At 35.5% G+C, this 25,408-nt stretch overlaps 1 protein-coding gene across 18 annotated transcripts in view; it reads left to right on the top strand.

Moving 5' to 3' along the window:
* SYNE1 (spectrin repeat containing nuclear envelope protein 1) overlaps positions 1-25,408 on the top strand; it is a 449,600-nt gene that overhangs the window by 177,674 nt on the left and 246,518 nt on the right. For all 18 annotated transcript variants that reach the window (XM_072828127.1, XM_072828137.1, XM_072828100.1 and 15 more), the window contains 14 exons: positions 35-195; positions 2,171-2,321; positions 5,428-5,655; positions 6,014-6,112; positions 7,688-7,875; positions 8,271-8,394; positions 9,616-9,782; positions 12,201-12,354; positions 15,329-15,957; positions 18,160-18,339; positions 19,932-20,082; positions 20,309-20,467; positions 22,039-22,221; positions 24,708-24,809. In XM_072828127.1, coding sequence (XP_072684228.1) covers positions 35-195; positions 2,171-2,321; positions 5,428-5,655; positions 6,014-6,112; positions 7,688-7,875; positions 8,271-8,394; positions 9,616-9,782; positions 12,201-12,354; positions 15,329-15,957; positions 18,160-18,339; positions 19,932-20,082; positions 20,309-20,467; positions 22,039-22,221; positions 24,708-24,809 — 2,676 coding nt within the window. The remainder of the gene's footprint in view (positions 1-34; positions 196-2,170; positions 2,322-5,427; positions 5,656-6,013; positions 6,113-7,687; positions 7,876-8,270; positions 8,395-9,615; positions 9,783-12,200; positions 12,355-15,328; positions 15,958-18,159; positions 18,340-19,931; positions 20,083-20,308; positions 20,468-22,038; positions 22,222-24,707; positions 24,810-25,408) is intronic.

Below are 25,408 nucleotides of genomic sequence, written 5' to 3'. Positions count from 1 at the left end.
ATGCCTTCCTAACAATTATGATATCTTTTTCTAGGAGTTTTCTAAACGAACAGAAGGTATTGCAGTCCAGGCTGAAAATCTTGTGAAGGAAGCTTCTGAGATACCACTTGGGCCCAAAAATAAGCAGCTGCTTCAGCAGCAGGCCAAGTCAATCAAAGAGCAAGTCAAAAAATTAGAAGACACACTTGAAGAAGAGTATGTGCTTGACAAGTCCTAAACTTTCTTCTCTGAGATAAAGTTTCATACAGTCTTTCCTGTATATTGTATTCAAAACATTCCTTTAAAATCTCAAAGTGTCTGTGTATTTCAGCATGTTTTGAGGAAGCAACTCACAGTTCAAAAGAAAGTGTCACCAAGACAGAAACCATCGTCTATATAACAGAGCAGAAAAATATAAGGGATGTGGTTTTGTATTGTAAACTGACTTTGTTCATGAGAAAGCCATATCTATTAAATTCTGTGGCCTTCATGCAATATCAAAAGAGAACCAATATTTAAAATATTTTTTTTATTGTATTGTACTGCTGTCACCAGTTAGAGGGAAGAAGAGATATTTTGATTGTATAGATGCTGGGCCTAAATATGTGTGACATAGACTAAGTGTCTCTATCTCCAAGAAGCTCACAGAGCTTATTTATAGTGCCTCAATATTCAAATTGTCGCTAATTGATATACTGTTTCCAAAAATTAACTTCAAAATTTTATTTTACTTTTCAACATTTAATATTTGTTTATTTAAAAAGAAAGAAAAAATAGTTTGGCCTATGGTATGCTATTATGTACAAAATAAACAAAAAAAATTGGAGGGGATAAATATATGAAGATATGGCCAATGTTCCTCAACATAATATGACTGCACATTTTTATTAAAAGTTCTTTACTGGCAAATCACCAACACATATTATTCTTAAGAGGATATAATTTCTAAAGTGGATTTTAAAATGTAAAATTTGTTTTTAAAACCAGTGACACCTGGAAATTAACATTGTATGTTTGCCTAAACTTTAAAATTTGTTAAATAATTTAAAGGAAATTATGACTTAAAACTTTGAGAACTTTATATTAAATATTATCCATCAAGTTATGGAAATGATGAAACTGAGAGTTTATTAGAAAAGAAGCTACTTTTATTAGAAATACCCATTTGAATCTATTTCATTTGAAAACTTGCAATATAACTTAGCTTGCATTAACTGTACTGATGAGAGCATTAGGCACATCCAGGGTATACATTAGAGACTGCAATATTATTTAATTTAACATTCAACGATTATTAAATTAACAATGCCACTGCATTCTTCTTGATGTCTTCAAGTGCCTTTTGGTAAACCGGGAAATTCTTTCATTTTTTTTTTAACCCTAAGACTTATCAGTTCAATGATATACTGTTAGTTTCTTAGTCTTTTTCTAACTGAAAACCATAAACACATGGTTATATATGCATAGCTGTTACAAACTGGACATCTATAGCTGAAATTTTGATCACTAGATTTGTAACAAGTAAAGCCCAAATTTTCTAAAAGCAGTTAGGGTGCTCATGTACAAGAATGTATGAGTCTTTTGGAATCAAGACTGTACAAACATCTAAATTTAGCTGAAATCGTTATAGGTTATAAATTGCAGGCTTAGCTCTAATGATAGAAGCAGTTCCTGTAAGGCAGCATGGGATTCAGGTTACAAGCTCTCTCTTGATTCACAAAGGTACATTTTATAAAGATCTTTGAATATAGAGTATCCCTGCAGTATCTCTGCTCTTAAGAGCAAAAGACCTTGTCCACAAGAGCAGGACTGCTAAAAGACTCTGTACACTGGAATTTATGTGGGCAGCTTATTAAAAGTCCTGGCAACTACTGGTCATATGAAGAGTTTACCTAGATTATACCTGGATTCAAACCCCTTTGGACCTAGTAATATGTTGTTCGAAGCACAGTTCCATTCATGACATAGTGTAGATACTACCTCGTTAAATGCTCATTCTCAGAGGAGATAGATAGGAAGACTTGTGGACTATTACTCAGTTCAAATGTGCATTTCTTTCCTGTTCCAATAGTTTCACTTTCACATGGTCACAAATGCTTCGCTATCTTTACATGTGGTGATTTAAAGGAAAATGTATTATTGTTTTCTATTAAAATACTGCATTTTATTTACTTAATTTGGTTAATTTTAGTATTAAAACCATGGAAATGGTGAAAAACAAGTGGGATCATTTTGGCAATAATTTTGAGACCCTGTCCATCTGGATAACTGAGAAAGAAAAAGAACTCAATGCCTTGGAAACTTCGTCATCTGCCATGGACATGCAAATCCACCAGATTAAGGTGACCTGCTCACACGTTACATTTATAATCCATATCTAGCTTTTAAGAACTCCTTTCTTACATTATTTCATCAAATGCTAGTTGGCCCATGACAAATCTTTCATTGCTATGTGACTCTATTAAAATTCAATTCACACAAAATGCTGAGCTGAGAGGTCTTGATTCATACTGGGCAACACTTTATAGTTGGAATTATGTATTAATATTTTCTGACTTATGCATTCAAAGTCAGTATTGTGTGCAATATCATTAAAATGTTTTTATGGTTACATTATTCTTTTCCTTGATTTTGAATTAACCCCATTGGAGTGCTTTGTTGATTCACCTATGCAACACGAAATGTATTTATCACTTACAATTGTACATTTTAAGTATTATTCCAAATAGCTAGCTCAATACTAGTGGCATTTACCCTCACAAACCACAGGGAGGAGCGATTACTTTCTTTAGGTGAAGCCATCAGACTCCACTGTCTAATGCTTTCATTTATGATGACCTTTGGGCACAGACTGAAATACTCCGATACTTTAGTTCTCCCAGCTCTAAAATGACCTTGTGCATAGATAGTCATTGTTCACTTCATTCAAATCATTTAAGAAAAAATGGACTGAAAGTAATGAATTCTTTCTTTTATACAATTTTTACACAACACACTTGCAAAATGCAGCCACTTTTTCTATCTAATCTCATTTTTTAAAAAAATGGGAAAACCCTCTGCCATTTCATTCAATTAAAAATAGTAAAATAAATACCAATGTATTTCACATTATGGATCAGAACAAGTCATTACCATGTGCACAGTGGAGGGGTACCATGTCCCTTAGCTACGATTACATTGCTGCGTAGATTATCCTGGTTTATCACACATCTTTTGCAATCAAGGATACATAGAGTCTGGTATACGGAGTCTGCTTATGTTTTGTGTGGTATACTAGGGAAAATAGATGTCAACCTGCTAAGGAATATACATAAAATATGTTCAATCTCTAAAACTGTATTTGAAAGTAGTTATTTGATCATTTCACTAATTCTAAGTAAACAAAGAATAGTACATTTAAATACTTTTATCAAAAATATGCTTTCAAAAATTTTTGGCATACACTTTTTAATGTGCTTATTCTTGCTATAATTCAATTTATTATTATTTAAACCTTAATTCAATTCCAGGGCTTCTGCAGTATATCAATGATCAATTGTCGTTGCCTCTTTACTCTTTGGGAAACAAAATGATTACACATTTTATTTTTAAATATATAAACATTTAATTGTATATTTCAATACCATTTAGACTAGAAATACATCTTAACATTCCAATATGGCATTTGAAAGCTATCTAAAGATGTATTAAATGAATATGAATAATAAGAATGAAGTATTTGCTAGAAATAAGCAAAGATGGTGTGGAATACACTAGTACTGTGAAATTTAGGCTAGTAGGTTCATGTTCTCTTTCCATACAGAGACCATATTATAGGAAATATTAGAAATAAGGTAACACCTGTCATAATGTTTCACTTTAAACAAGCTTAGGATTAAAATTACTGAAGCATTTGCATTGTCATAAAGGTTTTTATCTATAAGGCCATGCTATTCCAAATTGACTGATTTTTTATTCTTAACTGATAATTTCCAAATGATAAGAACATACCCTGGGTTCATCTTCCATCTTCCCTTTCCGGATTGGAATCCAATAATATGATTACATAGTTTGCACTTATGAATTTGTTGATAATGTGTATTACTGTAAAAACTAAGAAATTTTGTTTTATTTAAGATTGCTTCACTGAGGTGTTACAAGCACCTAGAACAATTTTGGCACATAGGAGATACCAAATATATTTTTGTTGAATTTATGAGTAATTTTTCTAAAAAACATCATCTTGAAAAAGAGCAAAACAAAGAAAGGTTGTATTCATGTTCAAATAACAAATATCTATTAGATATACCACTGTAGTGATTCATAGGAAAAATAAAAATCAGTAAGTGATGAGCACCTGGCACAAATCTGATGCAAGTTATTTCGAATTGTCTCATCTAGAAAGAAGTTATTTCTGACTATGTTGTCTCATGTAGACATAAGTCACACATTTTTTTCCCTAGGGTAACAGAATTCTCCATTTAAATTATTTGAAACTGAGACTTGTCTGAATTTTTGGCTGTATTTGATTGGAAGGTTTGGCTTTTTTTCTCAGAGAAATCATTTTCATTCTCTTATGTATAAATAAGCCTCTGTGTTTGTGACAGACGTGCCTTCTTCCCCCCACACACATCCTTAGTGGCTTTCAGTACTTTTCATGTGTTACTAATATATGAAGTGTCATCCTGCTCCAAATGGAAATGATAGTATGTAGGCCTTTCATTGTGGAGCCTACAGCTAATGAGTAAGACAGTGGTTCAGAGTACAGCCTGCATAGCAGGAGCAGCATCGCCTAGGTATTTGATAGAAGTGCAAAGTCTTGGCCTCCCCTGCTGATCCTGAGTTCCTGAGGATGGGGGCCAGGTAATCCTAATGTCAAAATTTGGAAACCACTGGCATAAAGATAATAAACTTGAAAAAAAACTGGTTTTAGGTAAGAGTGGAATCAGAAAAGCTTTTAGTTTGGTAAATATGAAATACTCAACTATATTGGAGGAAAATTATATGAATGTCAATATTAGCATTTCTACGAGTTACTGGAACACACTGCTTCCCAGATCAGCTGGCAAAAGTTATGACTCTTAGGATAAGCAGAGAATTTTCTTTACCTCTAGACATACTTCTTGTTTGGTAAAACATGAAATGCAAAAATGAAAAATATGAAATACAAGGACATCTCCCTACTTCTCTGCAAAAAGTTAGCTCTTTCTCTTTATTTTCAAAATAAAAATAAAGTGCAGTGAGCACGAACACCATCATTTTGTATTTTTCAGACATTGCATATCTCTCCTCTCCAAATAAGGTGAGGAAACATATGGTGTTTGTTCATAGCTGCTCTCTAATGGTCCAAGTATGTTGAAATGTCAGCTAAGAAGACCTCTCCTGAGTTTCTCTCTGCAGATAATGTATCATTTCAGGAATACAAGCTTGCTTAGCCTACATTGTCATTTTTCTTATTTTAAATATTAGGTCTTAATTCAGGAAATACAAAGCAAGCTCAGCAGTATTACAGAGCTAGAAGAATCAGCTCAATCTTTTGCTCAGTTTGTCACCACTGGAGAATCTGCTCGAATCAAAGCCAAGTTGACACAAATAAGAAGGTATTGGGAAGAACTCCGAGAGCATGCACAGTGCTTGGAAGGAACAATCCTGGGACATTTATCTCAGCAGCAAAAGTTTGAAGAGAATCTTAGAAAGGTAAGAATGGGTCCATGCATTCCGAAATTATCACTTCTATTGCATTTATAATGAAATGCAATAAATAGTGGACTAATCATTTACCAAGTTGTCAATGATGACTAAGTTTTTCATTATTCATGTGGTACCTTTTTTGAGGGGATAAGAAAAAGTTATTATACATTATGTTCAGATAGGCATTAATGCTTATCAATCCCTTTCAAATAATGGGACACACTGATTTTAGATTTTTTTAAGTATGTATTTATTATCATTTAATTGAAAGTTATCCAGAAAGATAAGCATGTTGCTTCCTTAATAACTTTTTTCCGCCTTGATGCACATTTTTCCATTATCTTTATATTTCATAATATTTTAGATCCAGAAATCTGTGTCTGAATTTGAAGATAAACTTGCTGATCCAGTTAAAATATGTTCGTCAGCCACAGAAACATACAAAGTTCTCCAGGAACATATGGTAAGAGGAATATGATAATTCCTGCTAGGAAACATAATAAATATTTTCATGATGGTTAAAATTGAAAGGGTTTTTTTATGTTACTTGAGGAATGATATAGATCAAACATATTCACTTCATATAACACAAGAAATACAAGTGTGCAGATAAGTTTTTATTAAAAATGCATATTAAAGGAGTATTCATTTATAATATTTCTTTCTCATACTTAGGACATGTAACTTTTTCTGATAATAGCTTTAGTAAATTGTTACTTCTTGGGAGCATTACAAAAAGTCAGATGTGCATAAAACATACATATGCAGAGCAGATTTTATATTTCAACCCACAACAGTCGATATGCAAATAGTATGTCCTCATTAACCTTTAACCAATGACTGGCTTTTTTGGTCTGGTGCCTGAACTGGTGATTAGTGTGGGTTGTTCACAGAGCAATGAACAGATGCCTTTGGTGTAATTTAGGGAAGGAGCAAAGGGAGAGAATCAGGCACAAAGAAAACTAAAAGGCATGCGTTACCATTGTGCTAATTAAAAAAAAACAAACTTGTTACCCCTATGTATGTGCATGTTTGCCAGGGGACGGGGCTGCAGTGATAAAAACCATGTAACAAATGCACATTTGGAAAGGAGAGTGGAGTTTATATCATTTGAAAACGTATAATAAGAATGTGGGCACCTGGGTGGCTCATTTGGCTAAGAGGCTGCCTTCAGCTCAGGTCATGATCTCAGGGTCCTGTGGTGGAGCCCAGGCAGGGCTTCCAGCTGGGCAGGGAGTCTGCTCTTCCCCCTTCGTTTGCCCCTCCCCCTTGCGCTCTCTCTCTTTCTCTCTCTCTTTCTGTCTGTCTCAAGTAAATAAATAAAATCCTTATTTAAAAAAGGAATGCATTTTTTGTGCTACTTAGATAATTTTTTTTAAATACCCAAAACATGATGAAAAGTAGGAAAATGGAATTTCATGGAATTATTTTAATAGTTAACTAAGCTAATAATTGAGTACCAGAGAGTATAATATTCTATTTTTTCTAGTATTTATATTTCTTAAAGCAGATTATTTTTCTGTCTTGATTATCTGATCTCTAAAATGAGGATAATAAAAGAACATAACTCTTAAGATTCTTATGAAAATTAAATGAGTTAATATATGACATGCACATAACATAGTACCTGCCACATTCTGAGGCACCATTATTACTATTATTATCAATGATTCCTAATAGCTATGTCAGCCATAACACTCCCTTTATAATTTTTATAGAGATTATGGGATGTTACATATAGCTCTTATAAATTAAATAGAGTTTTTTAAAATATACATTTGGCATAAAATGAATAATTTCACAAATTGAATCATTAAGGGAAAGTTGAAATTATTCAGATTACAGCAATAAATTCTTATTTGGGGAAGAGCCTTTCCATTTTCATTTTTGACTTCAGCATTCAGAAGTCACTTTAACTATGTCTTGCTGAAAACCATGGACTGAGGGAAAATTTTTAGTGAAAATGGATCTCAAAGAACAACATAGGCCTCATTTCTTGATGCTTTGCTTTCTTTGTATTCCTTTTGCCTCTTGTCAGGACCTCTGCCAGGCTCTGGAGGCACTGAGCAGTACAGTGGCCACCACCTCAGCCAGCGCCCAGAAGGTCGCTAACAGAGGTTCCTGTGTTCAGGAGGCAGCTGCCCTGCAGCAGAGGTACCAGGAGATGCAGAGTCAGGCCAAGGAGAAGCAGACTGCACTAGAGAAACTGCTGGCCCACTGGCAGAGGTGAGCAGCCTTCCTTCCTGAGTTGGCAGCATGGATTTCAGCCACCACTCTTAAGTAGGAAATTCTGGACCAGCTGTTGGGAAATAATCGTCCCAGGTATAAAACACAACTTATGTGTCTAATATGGGAAGATCTTGTTGGTCTTTTTAGAAGCTGAAGACCCCTGAAAGTGGAGAAGATGTATGTGTATCCTTCATATTACACAGATGTAAACATGGGTCCAAATATATATATGAATGTGAAGAGAATGGTATTTTTACCTTCACATCTAGAAATAAGATAATCAACATTGTGTTATTCATAATGGTTTGTGTTGGACCTCCAACTTTGGAAAGGTTTCGTTTTCTGCCATGATTATTTTGAATAAGTTTGTCTCTCATCTCTGCTTTCTCTAGGTTGGAGAAAGAATTATCAACCTTTTTAACCTGGTTAGAGCGGTGTGAAGCAATAACCAGTTCCCCAGAAATGGACATTTCTTCAGACAGAGTCAAAGTGGAGAGTGAACTTCAGTCAATACAGGCAAGTTCAAGTTCAGATTTCCTCCTTCTTTGACTTTAAGGGTTTTTCACACTCTTGGTTCTCTCTCCTGACTTTCTAGTTAATTGTACACTGACATTCTGCATTAATCTCCCGAAAAGTTGCTCCTCAGAAACCCCCAGTGGCTGTTTCCTGTCCTGAGGATAAAGAGCAATCCTCATTCCACACTGAGGAAAAAAAGATCTTATCTTTTTATAAATACACTGTGAAGTGTTCTAAGAGGGGAAGTCCCAGCTCCTTTTCTTAAAAATGACACAAAGATATCTGGCCATATAAAACTATTCCTATACATCTCTACACAGAAAGTAAGTGCTATACAGGTTAGGGGACCAAGAGGAGGCTGAAGGCCTCTGCGACTCCCATATCCAGGCACAGTGTCCGCCAAGCTGCCTCCCACTCACTGTACATTCTTTGTACATCCCCCATCTTCTGGCTTTGTGTGTTTTTTTCTGCTTGGCTTAGATCCTGGTTCTGCCTTGTGGTCTTTCCTGCTATCCACAGGCTATGTAACTACCTTTAGCAGGTTTGTTTGTATCACACAGACAGCCTCATTAAGAAGGGGGAAAAAGCATCCTGACAAGCATCTGCTATGCGCCATGCTACACTACCATCCCATTTAATATCATGTTATGTTGTTAGGTATCTGTATGTGCTTCTTTTATCTCTTATTAGATAGGAATCACAACTTTTATGTTTTTATGTGCCACTCACAGCACCTTACAGGTTCATTGCCTGATTAAAAATAAGTCATTCTGTTGCATGAAAACAAATGAAGAGCCCTTAAGTTCCCCAGTTTTGCCTAATATAGTCTTTAAATGAAGAAGGACACCACATTTCTGGTACCCAGAGTTGCATCTCTATTATTATTAGATATGCATTATTTCTCTTTAGCAATAGCTTTTCTTGGTTCTCTTTACCCACACAGTTTCTTCATCTTGAAAGAAATTCTACAGCTTCTAAAGTTGCCTAAATTAATAGAACTCAGATTCTTGAAAACTAATTCAGGTTTCAGTAGTATTTTAAATGTTTCATTAAAGGTGAAGCAGATCCATTCTAAATCAAGTAATAAAAACTCTTTTTAAGTCCCAGTGACCTCTGTTTTGCAAGAATGCAAAGCCTTTGGACAGCAACTACTTGTGTCACATGATCCTTCCTAGTCAATCATCCCAGCTTGAGATCTATAATGTATTCTGCTTTTCTTAGGCACTGCAAAATGAAGTTGTATCCCAGGCCTCAGTCTACAGCAACCTTTTGCAATTGAAGGAATCACTATTCTCTGTGGCCTCCAAAGATGATGTGAAAATGATGAAACTACATTTGGAACAGTTGGATGAAAGATGGAGAGATTTGCCACAGATAATTAGCAAAAGGTTGGATTTAAAAAATATTTATATCATTCATTTTTTAAGTGGTGAGCATATAAATTTAAGAAAGCAGAGTTTTTATTTGCTTTTACGTAGCCAAGGTATTCAGATAAGTATAGAAGGGAAAGAAAGTACTTTGTCATTTAAAAAATAAAAGTGCTATGACAAAGAAAACAACCAACAAAACTAAAAGACAACCTACTGAATGGGAGAAGATATTTGTAAATGACATATCCAATAAAGGGATAGTATTCAATTAAAAAAAGGGTCAGTATTCAAAATATGTAAAGAACTTATACAACCCAGCACCCAAAAAACAAATAATCCAACTTAAAAATGAGCAGATGATATGAACAGACATTTCTCCAAAGAATACATATGGATGGTCAATAGATACATAAAAAGATGCTCAACCTCATGCATCATCAGGGAAATGCAAATCAAAACCACAATGAGATATCCTCTCACACCTGTCAGAATGGCTAAAATCAAAAACACAAGAAACAAGTGTTGGCCAGGATGTGGAGAAAAAGGAACCCTTGTGTACTGTCAGTGAGGATGCAAACTGGTGCAGCCACTGTGGAAAACAGTATGCAGGTTCCTCAAAAAGAAAAATTTAAATGGAATTGTATGATCTAGTAATTGCACAATTGAGTAATTACACAAAGAATACAAAAACACTAATTTGAAAAGATCTATGCACCCCTATGTTTATTGCAGCATTATTTATGGTAGCCAAATTATGGAGGCAGCCCAATGTCCATCAATAGATGAACAGATGAAGAAGAAATGGATTACATATATACAATGGAATATTACTCAGCCATAAAAAGAATGAAACCTTGCCATTTGCAACAACATGAATGAATCTAGAGAATATAAGAGAAAGACAAATATCATATGATTTCAGTATTTCACTCATATATGAAATTTAAGAAGCAAAATAAATGAGCAAAGAAAAAAAGAGACAAACCAAAAAACAGACTCTTGAGAACACACTGATGGTGACTAGAGGGAAGGTGGGAGGAGAGGGGTGAAATAAGTGAAAAGGATTGAGAGTATACTTCTTGTGATGAGCACTGGATAATGTGAGAGTTGTTGAATCACTATTTTGTACACCTGAAACTAACATAACACTGTATGTTAACTATACTGGAATTAAAATATAAAACAAAGAAGAAAAACCTCAAAGTGTTCAAAAATTAGCATTTCTGATGAACCTCAGTCTAAAATTTTTGTCTTACCATTTGGGCAGATGATCAAAGTGATTGACAAATATTGAAGAGGGTAAGGTTGCTCATGTTTGTATTATTTTTGCCAAAGCTATTTGTGTACAGGAGAAAAATGGTAATTAAAATTTTGCTTCCCATGGTATTTCTCAACAGAGGCGATGGTAGTGTGGAGTAGCACTGTATCAGATGAGATAAGACAAGTTGATTATGTGGGGTCCCTCACAGATTGCAGTAAGGACTTGTGGAGTTTGCCTGCTTTTGTGGAATAAGGAAATTTACCTCCATGTTTAAGCTTCACAATGTTCTGATTACATTAAAATTATTCCTGGCTCTTACCTAGAGAGTGAATTGTAGAGACAGTGGTAGTAGGAAGGATGTCATTGAGGAGGCCAGGCAAGAGAAGAAGCAATTTAGACCCCGGAGGCTTGTGGAAATGGAGAGGAGAGCATAGAATAAATATCTGTAGTGGGGGTGCTGACACACTGTGTTGTGTGTGTTGGGGTGCATGGTATGCACAGATTAGACGTGGTGGTCAAGAACTGGAGGCATGGGGACACCTGAGTGTCTTAGTGGTTGGGCGTCTGCCTTCGGCTCAGAGCATGATCCCAGGATCTGGGATCAAGTCCTACATCGGGCTCCCCTCATGGAGCCTGCTTCTCCCTCTGCCTGTGTCTCTGCCTCTCTGTGTGTGTGTGTGTGTGTCTCTCATGAATAAATAAATAAATCTTAAATAAAAAAAAAAAGAACTGGAGGCATGAAGAATGGCTTGTAGGCCCACCTCAGGGACGGTGGTGATGTTAGTGAGATGTGGAAAACTGAGAGCTTGAGAAGTCGAAAGCATTTGATAAGTGGAAAACATAAAAAATTTTGGTTTGTCCATGTACGACAATGTCACTTTTGCACTCGATTAGGCTTATTGTAAAAATGTCTCATTAACTTTCTTTTTTTAATTTTTTTTATTTATTTATGATAGTCACACAGAGAGAGAGAGAGAGAGAGAGAGAGGCAGAGACACAGGCAGAGGGAGAAGCAGGCTCCATGCACCGGGAGCCCGACGTGGGATTTGGTCCCGGGTCTCCAGGATCACGCCCTGGGCCAAAGGCAGGCGCCAAACCGCTGCGCCACCCAGGGATCCCCAACTTTCTTTGTTCATTTGTGAGACATTTTAACTTTAACACCTTTCTCTCCATAGGATTGCTTTTCTTCAGTCTGTGGTCGCTGAACACCAGCAGTTTGATGAACTGTTGCTTTCCCTTTCTGTCTGGATTAAGCTGTTTCTTAGTGAATTACAATCTACTTCGGAGATAAGCATAACAGACCATCAAGCAGCATTTACTCGGCACAAGGTAAAGCACGTACTTTTAAGATCAGAGAATTTATTCATCAAACAGAGCTCTTGAATTACAAAGAAAAACATTTTAAAAAAAACCCAACTATGGGGACCAGTTTACCCTTGCATTCATATGCAAATGTTTTAATAATTGAACATATGGGTCCTGGCAATGTGTTATGCAGATAAATTAAGCAGATAAAGCCACTTCAGATAAAATAGGCAACTGAATATAGACACTATTTCTTCAAAATGGAGCAAATGATTTCTTAGGGCAAAGTGAGGAGAATGTTCATTTTTAAGCTTTCTGATTTGTTTTGCTCCAATGCTGAAAATGAATACCGAATTCCAGTGCTTTACAGGTTTACTGAATTACTGTTTAGCTTGAAAATTATTTAAAATTCATGATTTATTTTCTTTAATTATAAATTATGTGTAATATCTATCCTGGCATAAAAAAACATTTAAAAAATCAGATATTGATTAAGCATTGGAGTGGTTGGAGATAAGCTACACAATAAACTTATAACAATATTTAATGATAAAACATTTAATATTTATGGAGTGTTCACTCTGTGCTGAATTTGCTAATTGGTTTTATGGAAAAGAATAGTATTTTCTTATATCTTTACGACCTCAAGTAGTTTTACAACTTGGAGCAAGATGCCCATTGAAATTAGGCTCCTATCCTCTAAAAGAAACAAGGGAGATGGGAGCACTATCTTCCTTCAGGATTATATTTCAAACGTGTTACCAAACTGGAAAGAGTTCATTTGCCCTCTTGCAATGGAAAACCGAATACCATAACACTGGTCTTTTGCAAAGGGTTAGGATTTCTTACAAAGAAAGGAGATAAGAGACTATTTCAGATATGTCTCTCCAAAGGGTTGGGGTTGGGTGCATTTAAGGATAAGGAGTGAGGATGTCATGGCTATGCAGGTTGAATCGAATATGCTGATTAGATAGAGAAAAAAAGGGAGGTGTCCTTCTTTTTGACCATGGACATTCAGAAATTGTGTCTTGTCATGGGTCACCTGTTCATTAAGTGGCAGTGTAAGCACGATTTGCTTACACATGGGGTGTGTTGTCACAGGAGTTACTCATTTTTGATCCCTTCTATGCAACCGCAAGGATTCTTCCCAGGTTGCTCTAGTCTTAGCTTATCATGCTCATTCAACTTGCCCAACCAAGCTCATCAATCAGTCAGGTCAACCAGTTTTCTTAGGGTAAAATCAAGCATTTGTTAACTCAGCGTGTTGGTTTCAAAAGGATAACTCACGTGTCCTTGAGAAACATATTCTTGTGTTGTAACTATACAGAAGCTTTTAAAAAGGGGCAGCCCGGGTGGCTCAGTGGTTTAGCACCACCTTCAGCCCAGGGCATGGCCCTGGAGACCCGGAATCCAGTCCCATTTTGGGCTCCCTGCATGGAGCCTGCTTCTCCCTAGGCCTGTGTCTCTGCCCCCGCCCCCCCCCCCCCGCCCAGCGCCGTGTCTCTCATGAATATATAAATAAAATCTTTAAAAAGAAAAAAAAGAAGCTTTTAAAAATATTTATATCTAAAAAAGGGCAGAGAATTCGTTTGTAAATTTTTTGAAGTAAATGCTCAAGAAGCTTTCTAAAGTTTAATAGTCAAGCAGAGACAGATATTAAGGCCATTGTGGTCAAGATTAAGATAGGTGTTAATTTCTCTTTAATGGGTACTATGCTGAGCTTGTTAGCAATGCTCTTAGAGATTTCAAACATGATTTATTGTGAGCAAGTCAAATTTTCTATACAACACTCTCAATGAGTTCCCCTTTGTTTCTTTAAGGGAGGCTGCTAAAACTTGTGCTTTTGTCTGTTTCACCCACTGCCTCTGAAGAGAAGCTAATACCCATCTATTCCTACACTCCTTTCCTATAAGCTCTGTTAGAATTAACTTTATTGTATATATATTTAAAATCTTTCAAACTTCAATACCTTATATATTTAGTTATATATAATATATGGTATTGTTATTTTATATATAGTATTCTTAAAAAAACAAAAATTTAACTAAGTTTGAAGATCTAGTTGCCTTTACTAAGCGATTTGTGAATAATCAAATAGAAAAGAGCTCAGAGGAGTTGTATAAAATGGAAGGTTTTCATCGGAAGAAGAGTGGGGCAAGGAAGTTATTAGGAAAAGAAAGAAAGGATCCTTTCAGGCAAGGTCCCTTTCCCTTATGAGTAAGAGCAGGGGGTCTTATCCTGTAGATTACCTCATCTTCCTTGGGTTGGGGAGTCATGGGGGAGAAGATAACCAATGTTACAGATTACCTCATGGGTACTGACCAAAAAATTCCTGACAAGTTAACACTCTATTTCCGGAGGAGTCTGAAACTGCAATTAGGTTAGGTATGAAACACCAGTTTGGTGACATGACCTACCCTAAGTGACTCCATTTTGGGCCTGTGATTTGCTTTTTGACTATATATATATATATATATATATATATATATATATATGCCATTATTATATATACTATAATATAGTTTTTACATATATTGCATGGTATATATACTGGAATTATACACTTGCATGTATAGTTCTAGTATACTTTCTATATATACTAATATATATACTACATGTACTACACTTGCATGTATAATTCTACTATATATATACACACATATATATTATACATGTATACATATATATTTTAAATCTTCTAAATTATGCATATATATATTTATATTTATATAAAATTTCCTTTTACAATTTCTATTTATGAAGACATTCTTTTCCATGCAATGAATTAGTTCCAAATCATGGTTGTGTTTTATGTGAAACATACAGATGAGAAAACAGGAAATTTTAGGAACATTTCTAAAAGGTTTACCATAGATGACCTTTAAATCCTATACCATCCACTGCATTGAAAACTATCTTGACATCACAAATAGTGAATATGTCTGTGTTATTAGCCACAGTGTATCTGAGGACTCAGTAACTCACTCTTCCCTTCCAGGACCACGCAGCAGAAGTAGAGAGTAAAAAGGGAGAATTGCAGAGTCTGCAGGATCACTTGGTGAAGCTGGGTGCTCTGGTTCGAGCTGAGAGCCTCCCCCTCCTCCAGGGCAAGGCAGAGGACTGCTTCCAGCTGTTCGAGGAGGCCAGCCAGGTGGTGGAAAGGCGGCAGCTTGCCCTGGCCCAGTTGGCTGAATTCCTACAGAGCCATGTCTCGCTGTCGGGGGTTCTCCACCGGCTGAGACACACAGTGGAAGCAACCAACAGTATGAATAGGAAACAGACTGATTTATTAGAGAAGGACTTAAATCATGCAATTCAAGATGCTAAATCATTAGAATCTGTGGCCATCAGCCTCGACAGCGTTCTTGCTAAAGCTCAATACCATCTTAAAAGTGGAAGCTCAGAGCAAAGGACTTCCTGCAGAACTACAGCTGATCACCTCTGTTCTGAATTAGAGAGAATTCAGAACCTTCTGGGAATAAAGCAGAGCGAAGCAGATGCCCTGGCAGTACTGAAGAAAGCATTCCAAGACCAGAAGGAGGAGTTGCTGAAAAGCATTGAGGACATTGAAGAAAGGACAGACAAAGAGAGGCTGAAGGAGCTTACCCGCCAAGCTCTTCAGCAGAGGTAGAAAGAAATGGCTGGAGCCAGTTCTATTTATTTTTTTAATTTGTTCTAGAATTAACCTTTATGCAACATTTGAACAGTGTCACAGCAACTTCCTTTAATATTTTGAGGATAAAATTAGTGACTAATTTGCCTCCTGCGAAGTACTAAAATTTCTTTGGTTTCCTTAAAGATTTTCCTAAGGGCTCTGTCTATATAAGCCTAAGATCTTGTTTATAACAAGCTGTAGAGCATATTATCTATTTTTAAGCAACGGTTAGCTTTTAGGAGAAGGTCCCCATCTTCTGTAGTAAGAATGAAAGCAGAAGAGAGAGGGAGTGATCCAAGTAGCTTTTTAGTCCTGGTGGTGAAAATATGGGAGAGTTCTTCCCGGTGGCTGCCAGCCCCTCAGAAAGACTGAATAAGCTCATTAGATGAGAGTAACAGGATATTGGCAGAGAGAAAATGGTATAAATGGTTCTTTTATAAGAGAGGAAATGGAAATGGTATCTCTGGAGCTTGTTAAGATGATAAAGCTGCCATTTGAGTTCTCTATTCCTTCACTTAAAGTGAAACCAATCAGCTTGGCAGAGTAGTTTTCAGCAACTACCTGTAACTGCTTAGAGATGTGGAAAAGGCAGACAAGCGAATTTAAACTGCTTAAATTTTGGTTTTGTCAGGTGAGTTTAATAGAGAACCTAAGGGGGCAGTGGTATTTTCCTGCAGTAATTTTGGAAGTAATTTTTTTCCTCTAATACTATAACCTTCTTCTCAGTCTTATTTTTCCTCCTTCATAGAACTTTCTCCCCATTTATGTTCTCAGGGTCATTTGTCTTCCATTTTTTTCAGGGGCAAATACACAGCTGAAATGCACTCATACCAAAGTGTCCATAATTGATAAGGATTGTGTTGACCATGCCAAGACCATTTTGATTTGCTTCCTTTTAATTGAATCAAGCATTTAGCAAAGGCTTACAGTTAGATAATAATGGCTCTTAAGGTTATATGCATGATGAGTGTGAAGTTGACTAGTTTAACAGTAAACTTACAAAAAAGAGTAAGATCTGAGAAGGAAAAACAGCCTCTGGAGTAAAGACAAAAAAGAGAAGCCAACATGGCAAAGGAGCAAACAGCTTACCCAGGAAGTCGGCACTAGGATTGGTGTTGCAGAATGGCATAGCCCTCTCTGGTCTGCTTAGGCCAAGCAGACAAGAAATCCTAAAATTGCTAGAGAAGAAGGCCCAGGTCGGGTTCAAGAGCCATATCGATATCTCTAACACTAAACCTCCAACATCACACAGAGGTTTTGGAAAATGTTGCCCTCAGTTGATATAGTTATTAAACTCCCCCCATACTTATGCTTCACTGTGCGATCTTGGGCAAATTGCCTGTCTTCTTGGAAGATGTAGGTAATGATAGTCCATCCTCTTAACCACCTTTTTTTTTAATGAAATGGAATCATGCATGTACACTCACTTTATAACTCTATAGCACTATATACTAAAATGCAAGAATGTATGAGTCCATGGCTGCCTCTATATGACCACCTTTTACAAGTATTCCAATATTAATATATTAAGGACCAAAAATAAAGCTATTATTTTAAGTTTTTTTCAGATTTATTTATTTATTTATTTATTTATTTATTTATTTATTTATTCAGAGAGAGAGAAGAGGCAGAGACATAGGCAGAGGGAGAAGCAGGCTACATGCAGGGAGCCTGATGTGGGACTCGATCCTGGATCTCCAGGATCACACCCTGGGCTTCAGGCGGCACTAAACCGCTGCGCCACCAGGGCTGCCCTAAAGCTATTACTTTAAATGAAACAACTGTACCCTGAAATATTATTATTTTACATGAGTTGGACCTCAGGACACAGAAGGATTTTTTTTTACCAAAAGTCTTGTAATAAGTGCTCATCTGATTTGTCTACAAGCTCAGCCCCAGTCTTAAAAGTCATATATCATGAAAGCAAAATAGAAAAAGAATACAAACTTCATAGAAAGTTGAAGATCAATAGTGAAAATGACTTTAAATGTTCCCCAAGGTATAGTCTGAGTTCTGCAAAGTTCATTTTAAAGGTGTCTTTCACAATTGATATATATTAACTTAATTTCTGTGTTAAGAGTTTTTCTAGATATCTATAGGTATGCTTTAATGGAGAAGAAATATTAGTCCTTACCTTTAGTAAATTAATAATAAAATAACATTTTAATTCACAGACTGAGAGTCTTTAATCAGTTAGAAGATGAATTGAATTCTCATGAGCATGAGCTATGTTGGTTGAAAGACAAAGCTAAACAAATTGCTCAGAAAGACGTAGCCTTTGCATCTGAAGTCGATAGAGAGGTAAACCGCTTGGAGGTCACCTGGGATGATACAAAAAAACTCATTCATGAAAAGTAAGTAAAAAACCTCTCTTTTTTTTTTTTTTCAACTTTCTTTTTTGTGTCATTGGGCTGTTGTCTGTTGATTTGCATCAGTGTGATCAAGAATTGAATATCTTTTGCCATCTTAGGTATTCTGTGTCCCTTTAGTACATTAGAAATTTAGTCCTACAGAATTTTGTTGAAGAAGTTGAGATGACAATGATAGGTGTAATTCAGTGCTTGAAAACAGAAGCTGTCAAAAATTATAAAGTGCTACCATGAGAATCTTAACCTTCGATTTTCTTTTTTTGTTTTGTTGTACTTGTTTGTAATTAAGATACGTTTACAAATGGTAAAATTCATCCTCGTTAGTATATGCTCTTAAACTGTATGAGTTTAACACACATGCAGTTTATGACTACACACACACTATATGAGTAACTATTATAACTATAATCTCATATGATCATTCCACCACCTGAAAAAAAAAAATCCCCTTTATCTCATTGTAGTCAGTCTCTCCCCCACTCCCAGTCCCTGGCAACCTTGATCAATTTTCTGTCTCTGTAGTATTGTCTTTTCAGAATCACATACAAATGGATTCTTTCCAGTTTGGATGATTAAAAATAAAGCATATATAAACATTCACATTCAATTTTTTTGTGTGCATAAGTTTTTACTGTACTTGGGTAAATAAATTCTTTTACTCAGCACAATGTGCATTGCTATGTGTATTAATAAAGTCCATTCTTCTTATAGTCAGATAATATTCCATTTAATAGGCATACCACAGTTTATTCATTCACCAGTTGATGAATATTTGAGTTCTTTCCAGTTTGGATGATTATAAAAAACCATCTATAAACATTCACATTCAATTTTTTGTGTGTACATAAGTTTTTATTGCACACTGTAGATTATTAATGTAAGCTTTTAAAAATTTAACCATCTTATAAGATTTTATTCCATGTTATTGAACATTCTCCTAAATTGTGCTTTGTTAGAGATTGTACAGTAGTATTCAATTATAAGAAGGTATCAGAATTTATTCAATTATTAGTGTATTTTTAACATTTGGGTTACTTCTATTTTTTTCTCTTGTTATAAATATTAGTATAAAGAATATAATTTTACTTAAATCTTAGGGCACATCTTTTATTCTGAAAAAATTACTACGTGTACAATTGCTTGCTCAGAGGCATTTTACACTTATAAACAAAAACCATCTATTTTGGTTTGGGGTTTGTTTTTGTTTTTGTTTTTGTTTTGCCTTCCCTTAATACACACCATTATGATGTAATAAAGTAATGAAAAAAATTGAAAAACAAAAATTTGTTGGCATCTACATAAGTTTTAGTTGTCAAGAACACATATTTTTTTTCTTGTCATTGAGGTCACAGATTTTACTTTAATGACTGCATTCTTTACTCATGGAGAACAATTTGGACATTAGAGTTAAGTTGGTTTGACCAGAACTCTTGACTTCTAGGTAGAAATATGGTTTCTTCTTGATTCCAGCATCCATCTATGAATATATTTATGTAGTGACATATCAGGTCCAATCATAAGGAACCGTTTACTTTCATACATGATAATAAATGATACCTTTTCTTTAATTACTATAGCCAGGGTCAATGCTGTGGACTTATTGACCTAATAAGGGAATATCAGAACTTGAAGTCAGCTGTATCTAAAGTCCTAGAAAATGCCAGCAATGTGATTGCAACTAGAACTACTATAAAAGACCAGGAGGATCTTAAATGGGCTTTGTCCAAGGTAATAAGCAAAACTATTTTATTGTAGTAGACTACTTAGTAGATCTGATTTTCACATACAATGGATTCTCTGTACAACTCTTGTCAGTGCATATAGATGTAGAAAATTCTGCTGACCAACTCTGCATAAAGTCAACCGTGAATTAAATTTCTCAGAGTCAAATGGTTTTGAATGCCTGACTTATCACTGATTATTTTATTAATTAAGGAAACATTTATGTCCACAGCATGAAACTGCCAAGAATGAAATGTGTAATAAACAGAAAGAATTGGATAACTTTACCAGTAAAGGAAAACAGTTGTTATTTGAGCTGAAAAAAATCCACAGTAGTGATTTCATCTTGGTGAAAACAGACATGGACAGCACTGTGGACAGATGGCTGGATGTAAGATAATCCCCTAGGTTGTACAAACCATTCAAATACTCACATTTGTCAATCATAATTTTGGGCAAAGGATTATTCAGGGATGGAATTACATTTTTAACTTTTAATGCTACATGCAAAATGATATTTTGAAGAAAAACAGTATTCACCTATAGTTTAGAATTAGTAAAAAAAAAAATTATTTGCTTTATTTTGTTAAAACTTAGTGGCAGATTTTTTGAGGGTACTTGGATGGTTCAATCAGCTAAGTGTTCAACTCGATTTCTGCCCAAGTCATGACCTCAGTTTGTGAGATCGAGCCCAAAGTTGATTTCCATGCTGAGCATGGAGCCTGCTTAAGAATCTCTCTCTCGGGATCCCTGGGTGGCGCAGCGGTTTGGCGCCTGCCTTTGGCCTAGGGCGCAATCCTGGAGACCCGGGATCGAATCCCATGTCGGGCTCCCGGTGCATGGAGCCTGCTTCTCCCTCTGCCTGTGTCTCTGCCTCTCTCTCTCTCTCTGTGACTATCATAAATAAATAAAAAATTAAAAAAAAAAAAAAAAATAATCTCTCTCTCCCTCTCCTTCTGCCCCTCCCCCTACTCTTAAAAAAAAACAGTGGCAGATCTTCTAGAATTGCACTTGGTAGCTTTAATTAAAACAAATTTATAACTTTAATTTTTTTCTCAAAACTCTGGGATTATGGATAAATACTGAAGGATAATTTATAAATATCCTACAGAATATTAAACTATAATGTATCATAATTTAGAATAACAAACTATAATTTTGCATTGAAAAGCATCAGACTTGTAGTTTATATCCTTGGGTTTTAGTTCTTGCTCTGTCATTTACTAGTTTTGTGACAATAGAACAAGTCACTTGATCTCTCTAGAACTCTCCATCTCAACTCATACATATTTTATGTAGCTTCCAGCTCAAAAATCCAGTGATTCTGTTGTCCTTCTATTAACCTAAAGTGCATTACTGTAGATTAAATTACTTAAGCTGAATTACTAAAGTTAGACATTGATAATTATGTAATGTAATCAAATAATTTGGGGACTGCAGAAAACCTTACCTGCCCCCATTTTTAGAACATTCTTACTATAGGAAGAGTATTAAGCAATAATTCTTTAGTTTAAACATATAAAGTTGGTTGCTGTCGTATTTATTTACTCGATAAATATATTCAAGTCTAATTAATGTCCATTTTTATATTTCAGCATTACAAATAAAAGTGCTTATTATGTTACTTTCAAAGATAAACACAATACTTCCTTAGATGGACCTCTATCCTGTAGAAGTTGACTCCAATAGACCTATTCTTTGTTTCCCAATTTACAAATGAAAATCAAATGTCTCAGAAGTTCGGTCAACTCTCTAAATGACAAAAACAAATTATGTAATTGTTAGCATTTGTTTGAGTCAAGTGCACTGATTCCCTTGCAATAATATTTGTAAAACTTTGTTTTTCAGTCAGAATATAATTTTTTGATTAAGGCAGCATTGACATTATTAGTACTTTGGTGGGATAAGGAGCATCTTTATACTTTGGATTGATGATGCTATGGCTTCTGTTTTCTATCCCAGATATCAGAGAAAATTGAGGAAAACATGGATAGGCTGAGGGTAAGCCTGACCATTTGGGCTGATGTACTTTCAAGTAAAGATGAGATCGATGGATGGTGCAACAGTTCTGTTCCGCGGCTGGCGGAAAGCATCAGCAACCTGAATAACAGCCTCAGAGCAGAAGAATTCCTTAAAGAATTTGAGGTAAATTGACTACATTTACCTTGGTGAGCTTGTGAGCTCATTGACCAGAATACAGGAAAGTTGTGTCCTTCTTGTACAGTTTGTTCTTTCTTTCAGAGACACATATGAACATTACAGAAGTTTTAACTATCTTTTGTTATTTACCTGAAAGCTGAATGGGCAATGGATAAGGATTTTCTCCCTATTTTTATCACTTCTTAGTTGGGACTCTGTACTTAAGATATTAGTGAAAAAAGTAAAAGCCCATAAAATCTGTATTTTTCCATTTTCCATTCATCTGAGACTATGGCACCTTCCTATTGGAAAACCAAATTGAAGGTTTTTATAATTTAGTAATATTTACAGGTGATTTTTCTTTCATTCAAACAAGATGTCTATTGAGTATTTACCATATGCTGAACACTTATCTTAGGTACTGGGTTCTCCCACTTCCTCTTCAGAAATGGGAGAAAACTGGAGATTGGAGTATGACAGGCTTCCTCAGAAAGTGGCCTTTTAAAGTTCTAGTCACCAGTTTATTTTAAACTTTTTATTTTCATTTATTGCATTCACTTGTTTATTCACTCATCAGATTCTTAATAAGCACCTAAAATATGTCAGGCACTATTTTAGACACTGAGAATAAACAGTAAAACAGACAAAGCCCCTACCCTTGTGGCATCTACTTTATTCACATTACACTATGTATGTAAAATGTGCAGTCCTAGTTTAGGCTAGGATGAAAAATGAAGTAAGGTAAGAGGAAATGGTGATAAGAGAAGACTAGTTTCATAAAGCCTATAAACACTACTCTCTATGAGGGCAGAGACTATTCACCAAGCATGTCTGGGTGCTGGGTACTGTGCCCAGCCCACAAATGGAACACAACATGTAGGTAATGAATGGCTGCGGTCGGAAAAAATGTAGGTGAATCAACTGTATACTTGTGTTGTCTAGCTTTGACACAAAGAACTTTCTGGTGATTTTTAAATCAAACGCCTATTTCTAAGGGAAAACAGAGGTAAAGGAAATTAGCCAGACTGAAAATGCGATCAGGACACCGATACTGCAGTTTCTTAAGTTATCTTTGATGTTGTTAACATTCCAGCTCAAAATAGTGGTGTGCCCTGGAATAGGGTTAGCTTTCAAAAGTCAATTGGTAAATTTTAAAGAAGTTTGCAAACCAGTGTTAACCACAACCATTATTGAAAATTAAATTATAAATTAGTTTACAATCAAATTATATTAAAAATTAAGCTAATAAATACTTAAAACTTATCACTTTTAATTTAAGCTCTACATACAACTATTATCTAGGGTCTTGAGTTGTTGGTATCTGTTAAATCTGCATGGTGAAATATAGGATGCTGTGCTGTAGTGCAGTGCTTCCAAACTGTGTGCAGTGACATTGTGGTATAATGCAAAATGGTGGTAAATACTACAAGTCAGGGTAGAGCTGATTGTTTAATCAGCATGCGGGACCTTCCACTACTGGCCTCTGGGATCCAGGAAACCAAAGGGCATCAGTCCCACATTCATATGCAGGTTCAGTCACTCACAAAGGTGGGTTTTTTAATGTTACCGACTATCTTTGTGGTACAGCAACTGATAAAGTTAGCAGCCCAGATTGAGCCCTGTGCCTTATTATGCACTGCTGTTGCAATTCAAAAGTAAAGTGTATAAGGGTGAAGGTGTAATCTTTAATTGCTCAGCCTGCTCCTGGAGAAAGCCAGTGGGCCTGACAGTTAGTTCATCATGGCTCACTGGGTAAGTAAATTACTTTCTGGATTGAAGGCATCAGGAGGTTTGTTAGTGTCCACAAAGCACCAAAATGCTGTATTTAAGATGAGAAGGATATCTATCAAATGTTCCTTTGTGGCCCCCAAAAAACCATGCAATTTATAAGCATCTAATTTGTTTAGTAATGATTCTTTGCCTATTTTTTCTTTGTTTTGTGTTAGTGTTGGTGCAACACTAAACACCAAAGTGTTGGTGCAAAATAATAAAAAATCGGAAAGCAAAAAAATAAAAAGGTATTTATTTAAAATACAAGTATTTTATGTTTTTATTTGAAACATTTCTGATGTATTACATATAGTCTACATATAGTGAGGCACTCTTGACATATATTTGCTTTGAAATACTTCCTCAAAACTTAATTCTGCCTTGGGAGCCAGTGCTATTAATGCTAATGAGTAGATGACAGTTACTGTAAATTCCCACTAACTCAAGACTTTTTAGTTAGTGTTTAATTTTTTCCAGGAGATTTTTTTTTCCAATAAAAGAGGATGGGAAGAAAGTTCTGCATACTCCCTAACATTCAAAGTAAAAGTTGATGATGACATTTTTCCACATGCGTAAATAATGAGTCCTCAGAAAATCAGAGATTTTTTTTTTTTTTAAAGCCTGGCTTAAAGTTGGGTTAACTCTTGAAATTATTAAGTGCCAAATGTAATATGACAATGTTTGGACTAGTTATGCTTTTTCTCTTTCTTTTATTTTGGCAGTCTGAAGTAAAAAACAAAGCATTGAGACTGGAAGAACTTCATTGCAAAGTTAATGATCTTAAAGAATTAACTAAAAATCCAGAAACACCACCAGACCTTCAGGTAAGTACTCAATCAGGTTAGTAACAACTACTGTATACTGACTCTGTCTCAAGTATAATCTCTAGTATCATTGATATATAATAACAATAAACAAATGTTATCTGTTATATATATGTATTTTCATTGTTATCATCATAATTTCAAGCAAACATCTTACCATATATGGATGTTAAAACATTAACATCTTTAGAATTCCTTGTGCTAGTATTAATAGCATATCTCTAACACAAATATTAAAATAAGATAAGTTCCCCTTTTCCTTACTAAATTTTGGCAGTAGTATCATCTAGCTTGCCTCATATGGACCATTTTATGTCTGGACCAGACCAGAAACCACATTTATGAATATTGATATTTTCCTAATTCATTTACTCAGTGATTGAGTCTGCCATTGCAAACCTCTTTTCAGGGCTTCATGGGTGTCACAGATCCCCAGGGAACAGGAGGGAGGCTGGGGTAGACCAGCTCTGACCAGGAAGCCTGGGCTAGGTCAGTGAGGGAGCTCTAGGAGCAGGCAGCATAGGGGGCCTTTTGGCAGCAGCACTACAGACTCCAGGCTAAATGTTCTGCTGCCTTACTTTAACCTGTGAATTTGTGGC

The sequence above is a fragment of the Canis lupus genome, chromosome 1, assembly GCF_048164855.1.
Source record: "Canis lupus baileyi chromosome 1, mCanLup2.hap1, whole genome shotgun sequence".
Classification (NCBI taxonomy): domain Eukaryota; kingdom Metazoa; phylum Chordata; class Mammalia; order Carnivora; family Canidae; genus Canis; species Canis lupus.
Note: the sequence above shows the minus strand (reverse complement) of the source record. Positions and strands in the feature narration are given on the sequence as shown.